This window comes from Megalops cyprinoides, chromosome 3 (genome assembly GCF_013368585.1).
Source record: "Megalops cyprinoides isolate fMegCyp1 chromosome 3, fMegCyp1.pri, whole genome shotgun sequence".
NCBI lineage: Eukaryota > Metazoa > Chordata > Actinopteri > Elopiformes > Megalopidae > Megalops > Megalops cyprinoides.
In genome coordinates this window covers 11,131,839-11,142,786 of record NC_050585.1, presented here as the reverse complement: position 1 = coordinate 11,142,786, position 10,948 = coordinate 11,131,839, and the positions used below count along the sequence as shown (strand labels likewise).

The following is a 10,948-nucleotide window of genomic DNA, read 5'->3' as shown; positions in this document are numbered from 1 at the left end:
GGATGTGGATATTTTGCAGTGCAGGAATAATCTCACTTTTTACTCTTCCCTGGTCTTTTTGTAGCATATCAAAACTAAGTTAATGGTTACACTAAGGAAAAAGTCAATATGAATGTAATTTGTGTAAAGGAAAGGAGAATGATGTATGTTATCCTGTTACAACTGTCTCTGGATTCAACAGTATTTCTACGCTGTACCTTAATGCCATTTAGGCCTTTGAAATAAAATGTGTTGCCTTGCATTTTTGTTTACCTTAACTGGTAGCTGGTTATTGTGTTGACTGTGTTGAGCACACTGACTAATGAATCATCAAGAGCGAACCCCTGTAAAAACATTTATACAACTACATTAGCATTCTTTTTGAACATGGGCATAAATGTACCAGCGTTATTTAGAAGTGCAGATATTGTTATATGTTTAATACTAGTGAGCAATACACATGTTGAATGACAATTTTGACCACGGAGTGTATTTTAGGGCTCAAGCTCTACACATATTTACTGGGGCTATTTGTCGTGATTCTCAAACAGATTCATATATCTTTAGACGGTCTGTCTAAGTTGTCAGCCCACAGCATCGCCGGTCTACATTCTATAGATTTTGTTCGAATTTGCACAGAATCTTAAGAGTATTGATTAAAATGCAGAAAGGCCCACTAATTTGTAGCTCATGTGGCTGGGTCGCACCGTTGCATGTACCGTTCCACATACGATGCTGGTCGGTGAATCTGCGCAGCATGACGCCCTGAAAGAAGACCACTCGCATAACGTTCCTGCGATGTTGAACTCTGATGTCGAGAGCCGGAGGAGTGGCTCGGACAGGTCGTGGGGAATAAGAGGGAGGGGTGGGAGCAATGGGTGAAAAAATCCACAAGAACACTTAATTTGAATGCGAAAAATGAAAGTGGTTCTTGCGACGTCTAGCTTGCTGCTGCTAATTACGTTGGATTTCCCAAGGGACAAATAGGCGGCTACCAAGCTGTCTGGATACTTAGAATAATGGGCAGTCAGTGTGAATGATATTTACCTGGCTAGAGAGCTGACTGGCCGATGTTTACATCTGTTGTGTGACCAGTGCAAACTGAACGCGTCTGTTAACTGCAGTTACCATTCCACTTGACTCTGTGAAAGTAAGTAATGTATTAGCAACGACAAAACTACGAAACGTTATGTAGTACCGTGTAGCTGCATGCACTTTTCTGAAAACATGAAACGATCTGTTTTTAAGTCCAAAACATAGCCAAACATTAGGTCTAAACTCACTCTCTCACAAAGATACATCATTTTAATTGACCAACATTGCAAACACGTATGGATAGATGTAACATTACGTTGTGTGGCCATGACGCATGACACATCTGTTTACAACGACCGTTCTTGAGCTAGCGTTATTAGCACTTTAGCTGGCTAACATCACTTCAGATCGGGCAGTGATGTAGGCTATGGCTACAGGTTGCCTTTTTAGATTCGCCTTGCCTATGCGGATGTTGCACAATGCTTGATTCTCCGTGATAGAACACATATAGCTAATTAGACTGTGAATATGCATGGGAAACAATATAAATTTGAAATACTGAACGAAAAAGACAAAACGGTCACATCCACAATCGTGCAGAAAGTGCGTGAGTCTTTCATGTCGGCCACAGGTGTAACCAATTTCAGACAGCCAATGTTATGTCCGCTGGAAGTAATCAACATCGTCACATCATTTATATCATGAAATGCGACGCCGTGTTATCTGAACAGTCTTTTTTTTGTTCAAAAAGTGAGCTAAAACAGTATAAGATTTCAAATAATGCAGAATCATTATTTGAGAGATGGGCATACCATGCATCCACATTAATTTAAGATTCCTGAGGGGAACTGCTCTTACTTTAAGTGACGTTAAAAGTGCTTAAGTGTACCCACATAACAGCTTTACGCTGGAATGCCTGAACTGAAAATGGTATACTGTATTCTGTCTTTTCCTTGACAATGAAATGTATTTCATATGCCATTCTTTAAGATGGGCTTCTCTGGGGGTCTTAGTTTTTTGGCTGCTAGGAAACCGATTTTACTGAAACATTTGAATATTATTTGTGACCAGATCTGTGCAGGACAATCTGGTTGCTGTCTTTATTTCTGTCCATTCATAGTTATGGCACAGATGGGAGGCTTACTGCCATCCTCTGCAGGGGAACAGCCCTCTGACAGTCGGCTTCTGGTGACATTTCTCATGTCAGCGATTGACTCAATGGTAAGTTAGTGTTTCTATGGGGATCATTCTGATTGCATCCTTGGAGATTGTGTTTTGACAATCTTACTGTTTGTGTGTGTGTGTGTGTGTGTGCGTGCGTGCGTGTGTGTGTGTGTGTGTGTGTGTGTGTGTGTGTGGTGGTGGTGGTGGTGGTGTGGGCGGGGGGATGGGGGGAGGGGGCAGGTGCAACAAAAAGCTGAACTTGCTTTAAATGCATGAATGTTGATCTTCCAGTGCAAGGATCTGGCTAAGTCAAGTGTGGAGGTGGCCTGTGTGGCGGTCTTCAACCAAGAGGTGTTTGTGGTGGGCACAGAGCGAGGCAAAGGATATGCCAAGATCAGGTCGGACTTCCAGAGAGAATTTGTCACATACTGTAAGTCTGTTTATAAAGCATGAGTGCAGTGTATATTCACCAAATGTACTGTCAGCATTCTGTTTGTTTTAATACAAATTATTGTAGCAGTTTATTTCAAACAAAAAGAAAGATGTGATATATGCTCGTTTTTACTGTAATAAACACGTCTGTTTTCACACAACAGTCAGTGCATTAACTCTTTCTCCCTGTGGCATGTAGGTGTTTCTGAGGAGGAGAGAGCTAAAGAGCACAAGAGGAGTAAAAGCAGTACATCTGAACATGTTTCTGAAAAGCTGAATAGGGAGAAACTGATAAAGGCTGTGGAGGACCTCTTCTCATCATGTTATGGTAAAGTCTGTTGCAGTTGGCTGCGGTGAGCAGCAGTTTGATACATGTGTTCATTTTGAATGGGCAACCAAAGAAGTGATGCAGTCGAACAGAAGCGTCCCAGACAGTTCATCCATTTCAGCACAATCCTTTGACAGCGTATATTGTTATTTACAACTATAGAGTAGTGATTACATTATTTTACTGTTGCATGTTCCTAGTTTGTCTTTCAACCAGTTAAGCTAGATCAATCAAAGAGTAGATGTGTGTATTGAGGTCTTCAGTGGGAAAGGGTTTGTTGCATCAGCCACTTTGTTGACAGTGGGTATGCTGTGTGGTTTAGGAAGAGCGCTGGGGAAATCCAGTCACATGCCTGTGCCTTACAACCTGCTTCAGGAGGACCCTTCAGCTGTGGAAGTAAGAGGTCTTCCTGATGGCATCCTCTTAAAGGAGCCGAGAAGTTACGATATGTCAACACTTAAGAAAATTCTGGAAAAGAAGTCCCACATAAGCTTTGTATTGAGAAGGTGATGCCAATGTCCGTTCAGTTTTCATATGGGCTTTTTTCTGTGAATAAGGTCTAATAGCCAGCTTCTCACCACTCCTTGTCTCCATTTTCAGGGACACATTTCCAGTTTCAGGACAAAGAAAGCTGAAAGGTAAGAGGGAAATGTTCTATGTATGCTTAGTGAAATGGTGTAATGCCTAAATTGTTTCCTCAGCATAACCTCAGAATATAAGGCTTGGCTAAAATGTGTTTTATTTAAGGAGGTAATGGCTAACATTTTGTGTCCCAGAAAACTGTGTCAGGAACTGTCTGAATTGCATGTTTATTTTGCCACACGGAGTCTAACCATTTACACTTCTGAACAATAATTTGTCTTCATTTGTAGCAAAGAGCACAAGTCTGGCAGTGAAGTGTGAAAACAGTTCACCAGATCAGTAAGTACAATTCACATCCAGCAAAGAGAACATACAAAACATGCTATAAACTTTGGCATTGGTTGTGGTGGAACAAGAATACAATGATTCCTACATCAACTATGTCAACAGAAAGTTCTGTATAAACGTTATTGAGGTGTCTTTTTATGAGGCATGTAATATGATTCGGTCATTCTGTGTGGAACTTCAAGAATTTATCCTCAAAGATAACCTTGAACCTTGAACCTTGAATCCTTCCTGTACGAACTTAACATTTATTTATACTGCTATGTCAAAAAGACAAGCGTGTAAAAATTAACTGGGAAAGATCAGTTAACATCACGTTTGGTTAATTGCCTGGTAGGTGCATTCTGATACTTGGTTTGTTTCCACTTTTTACATTTGTTTGGTGTTATACTGAATAGCCTAATGACTGTGTACTCTCACTAGCACAAACAAAATGTTTATGAGTCTGAATTAAAAGTTTTAAAGTATTTAGTACAGCATGTTCTAAAATATTGCTCTGTTGCCAAATGTGTACAATTTGAAGAGGTATATAGTTTTTAAATCATGCACTTACATTTTATGCCTTAGGACAGATGCATGGGAAGAATGCCCTTTGCTGCAGTTTTGAAAAAATCTAACACATTTTTTTGCTTGCAGTTTTGTAACGGTACGAGTGAAAGCAGAATCCCATGAAAACCAGGGTATGGTTCTTGCGAGTTAAAATAACCTAAGCAGACTACATTCAGTCAGTAAACTTTCCATTTTTATTGTAGCGAACAGCTTTCAGTGAAAATTTCAATCACACACACGCACACACACTCACATAAATACATATATATATAAATAATATATAATAAATGCTCTGTGTTTGTTTTCATCAGAGGAGTCAGAAATGGCAGTTACTACTGTGAAGGAAGAACAGGATGGCTCTCATTACGCCTTGACAAGTAAATCATTTAAACAATTACTCCTGCCGCTCATTTGTATGAGCATGATAGTGTTACACAGAACATTAGAACTTATGTCGATGAATCTCTTTTCACAGGTAGTCATTGTGATAGGGAAGCTGGAGAGGAAGAGGGAAAGGTATTCTCAGTAGTAGGTAAGGATGTTCTGTGGACTCTCACTTGAAATTGCAGCTTGATGAAGTGCGAAATGAAACACTGACAACACCCTAGGCTGATGTCAGTGAATCCAGTCTCTCCAGAATGCTTGGTTCCATTAATGGAGTAAATTATTTAGAGGAGCACTACCTTAGAAAATGTTAAACATTTTCATTGCATCATTATTCTCTTTCTGAGTAGTAATAAAATAGTCATGCTTTGCAAGTCATTTACTTTGCATTTTGAATATATACATTAATTGTGAATGTTTCTGGACATTCACACACGCACATGCACATTTCTTTTGATGCTGCCTTTTAACATCTGATCATACCCTGGCATAGTTTCAGGTTGTTGCCTGACCATGGGAAACCCATGCCAAACTGGTCTTCTTTATTATGTTTTACAAGGTACAGCATCAGCCATTTCAGTAATAAGGGAGGACCCTGAGGTAGAGGTTACCATGGAGGGTGAGAGTGCTTTGATTGTTGCAGTGTTTCAGTGAACGCTGTGCTTCTTTTTTTCCTCTTCTGTTAGCGGAAGATGAAAACTACTATAATCTCATTAGGTCTCTAGAGTGGCTTGTCTCAAAGCAAAAAGCAGAAGCAGTAACCACAGATTTTGTCGGTCTGGCCATCTTGGTTTGATTGTATGGGGCATACTGCTGTATGCACTGAGAGTGGCTTAGTGCTATAGGGAATGATTTCTTTGTGTTCAGCGCATGAACATGAAACAGACCAATATATTTGTCATGATTCCTGCTTATTTATGGAGTACAAGCCCCTGATTTTCAAATTCATGAAGTTAGTATTTGGCGACACAATTGCTGCAGAAAAAATGGAACATATTTAGCATTTCTGCACTTGAGCATTTGTCTCTGGAATGCCCTGTATCGTCTCCTGTTTTCTGCTCTCTCTATCTCTGTCATTTGATGAATTGCCTCTGTCACAGGGAAGGTGTTCAGGCATCCCAAAGCTCCTTAGCCCTAAAAAACTGCTTTCCCCTTTAATCCACAGCCTCAGCAGCCTGCTGGTCGAGAGCTGGGATTGACCTGGCCCTTGGCCCTGGCCAGCATCCACCTAACTTAGGCTTCCAGCCCCACTTCAGCAGCAGGAACACCCAGTGCAGCACCAAATGGGGCATGACAGTCCTCCGCAAATGGTACCAGGGCCGCTTCCAGCGGCCGGCCAGCACCATCGACCTCATGTCCCCCAGAGAGCTGGACGAGATCCTGAGGGAGTTCTACCTCAACGCCAAGACAAGCAAGAAGGACCCGTACACCAAGAACTCCCTGAACGCCATACGCAAGAGCATCAACCGCTACCTGCGCGGGCCCCCCCTTCGCCGTCACATCAACATCCTCTGCGACTCCCAGTTCCCGGCCTCCAACCGCACCTACCGCGAGGTCTGCAGCACCCTGAAGATGGAGGGCAAGGCCTCCACCAAGCACATGGTCCCCGTGGCTGCCGAGGACCTGCTGAAGCTCTACCAGAGCAGCGCGCTGAAGACCAGCTCCCCTCAGACTCTGCTCAACAAAGTCTGGTTCGACATCATGTTCTTCCTCGCACGCGATGGAGGAGGCGGCCGCTACATGCAGCGGGAGTTCACGAGGGAGTCCTTCGGCTTCGGGATTGACGAGCACGGTATCGGAATCTTACTCATTAGGTTTGCAAGCGGCAAACAACAGGACAGAGTCTCATATCACCTTTTGTCATCTGCTGAAAACTCACCTGTATAAACCTTAGTCCACCTCTGCATTACCCTTACTCTTTAATTTCTTATATTGATAAATTTTTATCAGATTATTTTTCTGGGAATGGCAAGGACATGCTGTAACTGGAATCCTCACAAGGCAGCATGGCCGTGTGTTAACATTCATTATATTTAAAATGCTCATATTGTATGCGTCTGACACATGTCCTTGTGCCTGTGTTTGAATGTGTTCTGCTTGTCCTCCCAGGCAGGGAATTTGTGTATGCAGTGAAGGACGAGCGCAGTGACTTGACCCGGAGGATGTGTCAGAAGATGAGGATGTATGCCCTTCCCGGAGACCCGCGATGCCCGGTTTCAGCCTTCCAACTCTACCTCTCCAAACTCAACCCCTTCAGCAACGCGCTGTTCCAGCACCCGATCCTGCATCCCTCCACAGACATTTGGTACAACACAAAGCCTGTTGGGGTCAATGTTTTAGGTAAGGCAGTGCTGAACAAATCAACCACAGCAACAGAAAAGACCAGTAAATATGAAGCTGTTTGAAAGTTTGTCATATATACCACTCCTGTGCTACTCACAGGGGTAACATCAACAAGAACAACAAGTTTAATTTAATATATTGCACTTTGGCATATTTAACCAATGTTGTCGCAAAGCGCTGTATGGAGGTTTTCAGAAGGGAATTACAAAACAGGCAAAACTCATGTGCTAATCTGGGTAAGAACTGAAAATTACTCCCTCACCTCTTGACAAGAGTTGATCAAGTGAAATTCCCAGAAAATATTTAAATACAAAAATAAATACTGCATGCTCACATGCGGTGAGGTATTTGTAAATTTTCAGAAGGGAAGATTTGTCCAGAGAACTTCCAGCTGGATGTTGTCATTCTTCAGCACGCAAGCAGTTTGAGGAAGTAAACTAAAACAGCCTGGGCTCAGGTCTCAAATGTCAGATTTATTATCAGAAATGTCATCCGCGTAGCTTTTAAGTACCTGATGGACTGTGAATTTGTGTTTGTGCTCTCCTTCAGGCAGCATGATGCCCAGACTCTCTAAGGAAGCTCAGCTTTCTTTCATCTACTCCAACCACAGTATAAGAATGACCCCAATTGCACTGCTTCAAGGACTTCTGCAGCCACCTAGCTCAAAGGTACAGTGAATTATTACCCTCTTTCTCCTGACTCACTGCCTTTGTAAAACCAGCACAGAAGCTTCTATATATTAGAAATACCTTATATCATAGTCAGGGGACAAATGTCTGTGTGATAGTCATTTTCCTCTCTAAATTTTTTAAAGGCTGGCTGGTATAAATGGATTTTCCTAATGAGCTCACCTTTGGCAAATCTGTTTATAGCAAAAACGTGGGCCTGATTTTGAATTTTTCATTGTCAGATGGACATTACTTTATGTGGACTATTGAACAGATATAGAAATGGCTGTGTGTGATGAAGTGCTTTATTGTGGGAGTTCTGTTACAAAGAGACAAACTTTGCATCATGCATCATTTAATAAAGATTTAATATAGATTACAAAAGAGATTTGAACCATTTTTGGGACCCTAAACACCTCACTAGACCTATTTTTTTCATTTCTACGAAGGCTTCTTCACTGACATTCAAGGATCAATGCTGAACAGTGCTGGAGAGCATATTACATTGTATGGAGCAACATTTTCATATCGGTGTGTGCAGGAATGCTGTGTCTTCAGATTTCACTGCAATGCACTTACTCTGCACTCAAATGTTAAATCATCTTTTCCTGTCGTGCGTGGCCTACTTCTGCACGTCAGAATTTGTACAGTTTAGTGCTTCTGTGTAATAAATATTCAGTCTTTGGTGTTGGAAAATGATATGCTGCAGTCACTGTGATATCAGAAATACTTGGGCCTTTTCACATGCTGCAATATTGAAGCCGCTGACAGGTTCTGTTCATGGTTCCCCTTTTGGCTCTCCCTGAATCATTGATCTATGCTCATGTAAAAATGCAGGATAGAATAGAATCATCCACTGGATACTGTTCTTTATGGGAGTAAGTACAGTACATGGAATATGTCACTGAATGCAGTACCACATATGATAGCAAAGTCTCCTAGCATGACGGAAATTAATGGAATTTTCTTAAGTTGATGTAACCCACAATAGAAAGTAAGGAAATGTATATTTCAAAGTACTTTTACTCTTTACTCCTCAAACCTTTATGCCTTTGATATGCACACATTAGCATATGTATAATAATGCAGTGCTATTTTTCTCTATTCGGAATGCATTTACCGACATATCCTTTACAAAAGTCAGTCTTGTTGAGTGGGGCCTGAACATATACATAAATTAGAAATGGGTGTGGTCAGGGGCCCTTCTTGCCACCCAGTCTGCTGTTGTCATTTGAACATGTGAAGTATGGTAACAAGTTGTGTTGCTTGACCTTGTCTGAATATTGACAAAATGTCAGTGAAACTAATTTTTCTGTCTTTCCTAATGGGTTGCAACTCAAAACATATTAATGAAAATGTCAATGCACATGTCTTATATCAATTACATCTGCATGGTGTAGTTCTTTTTCATGTTACTTCTGTGAATGTAAATCTATACCAAATGTTAAGAGGTACACTCAGTACAGTATAGTAGATTCCTGATAAAATTGTTGTGTTCATAAGACTTAACTGAGCCGTGTGTGTTAGCTTAAGCTAATTTACTACAACATGTCTTGTGAATTTTATTGTATCCCTGTACAAATGCCATGTCTGTATAGATGGCCAGAGGGCCACTATATGTTATGGAAGTTGCAGCTAGATGTGTGTAATGGAAAACATGTGTTTGTAAACATTTCCATGTTCTGTAGGCCTTAAGCAGTTCCCATAAAAATGTATTTATAACAATGTCTTTAATAAATGTACTGTTTTATGTTGTTGAATCAGTTGGCTTGGTTTCTGTTATTTTATGACCATTTTTAGAGCATTTTAGTTCTTTTTCAAATTCACAGTCACAAAATTTTATAGATGCTGTGGGACCTGAGCTCCTATTGAACTTGGACATTTTCTTGAAGAATCCGATATTTTTTTCTGATAAAGGGAGAACATTCCGATATAAGTGTTCCGATATGAGAACACTCTGTTCCTGCTTTGTAGTATTGAGTAGAGTTACAAGACACTTTGAAGAATGTTTCTGGGCCATGGAAAGGTGGCCTCTCAAGCATTGCCAATGGCATCAACCTCGATATACAGCAAACCACTTTGAGAAACATATTGATCCATTATTTGAATTGACATTTTATGATTTATTTATACAGCAGATGCCTTTGTTCTGGGGGACCTACACAACATGCATCCATTCACAGAGCTAGATATTTACTAAGGAAATCCAGGGTAAGTACCTAGCTTGAAGGCAAAAAAGTAGTGCAGTGGTACACTGCCTGTTGCTATAATATATTTTCATTTTTGGCTATACCCCCTTTCAGCCTGTCATATACTGCACTGACAATTGAAAACTAGTTTGTTCTGAGTTAGTACTACTTTCTTATGTTTGGCTAAAGCTACTGAATGATGTCTTTGTTGTTCTTTATTTGCTTTTAATTTTGGGAATTTTGGACAGGATATCAAACCCCCCTTAAGATGTAATGTCTAGTTTTACAGAGGTGTTGCATAGTGGGTACAGTAATACAACTGTAGCGAAGGGTGAGAGCAGTCACCCCACCTGCCTCGAACCTGGGTCTACAGGGTACTAAACCTGCAGCTTGACCACAACGCCAAAGAGCCAGGCTCCTTGGTATAGCAGTCAAAGCGGATACTCAGCTGTAGTGACAGCACTTTGTCATCTCCTTTGCACTTGGTAAAGCTTCACAGGATTTTATCGCCTTCTCCAGATTACCTGCAACAAACCTCCCCTGTAACATGTTAAGTCAATCAGTTTTAAGAGAAGCACCATCCTGTGAATCATTCTTATCAGCAGTATGCAATAGGGTCATCTACATGTGTAATTTCTATTTTGCATATTGTGTCAAAACCGAATTTAAAAACACTGATTCAATTAATTTATTAATTTTCAGATTAATGGTTACGTCGACTCCACAACCAGGATTTATTTGCATTTTTATGAAAGATTTTCAAGCATTACTCTTCCACCCCACAGATTATCGGCGTTAATAATACGAACACTAAGGTTAACGTTGTACACGTTTCACTGCATTTCCCAGCTGCAAAGACGCCAGTGACGTACAATATGGGTGCAGTCTCTAAAGAACTACAATTCCTACAAGTCTTTAAAAAACATCGCTGGTGTGACGGGGTGTTTCCG

General features: G+C 40.9%; 1 protein-coding gene across 1 annotated transcript; it reads left to right on the top strand.

Annotated features, from left to right (window-relative positions):
• Positions 1–862: 862 nt before the first annotated feature.
• LOC118775453 lies at positions 863–8,790 on the top strand. The gene is made up of 14 exons (XM_036525387.1): positions 863–1,129; positions 2,135–2,235; positions 2,470–2,608; positions 2,810–2,938; positions 3,261–3,444; positions 3,539–3,576; positions 3,811–3,859; positions 4,502–4,545; positions 4,726–4,791; positions 4,890–4,946; positions 5,964–6,590; positions 6,908–7,138; positions 7,691–7,809; positions 8,259–8,790. The coding sequence occupies exons 2-14, from the start codon at positions 2,137–2,139 to the stop codon at positions 8,289–8,291; spliced, it is 1,815 nt and encodes a 604-aa protein (XP_036381280.1). The 5' UTR covers positions 863–1,129; positions 2,135–2,136; the 3' UTR covers positions 8,292–8,790.
• The last annotated feature ends 2,158 nt before the right edge of the window (positions 8,791–10,948 follow it).

Bases quoted from the DNA above. Each gene is read 5' to 3' on its own strand.
- LOC118775453 (XM_036525387.1), top strand. From the start codon at position 2,137: ATGGCACAGATGGGAGGCTTACTGCCATCCTCTGCAGGGGAACAGCCC. The intron at 2,609-2,809 runs GTAAGTCTGTTT...TGTGGCATGTAG, and splicing joins GAGAGAATTTGTCACATACT to GTGTTTCTGAGGAGGAGAGA. The intron at 6,591-6,907 runs GTATCGGAATCT...TTGTCCTCCCAG, and splicing joins CTTCGGGATTGACGAGCACG to GCAGGGAATTTGTGTATGCA.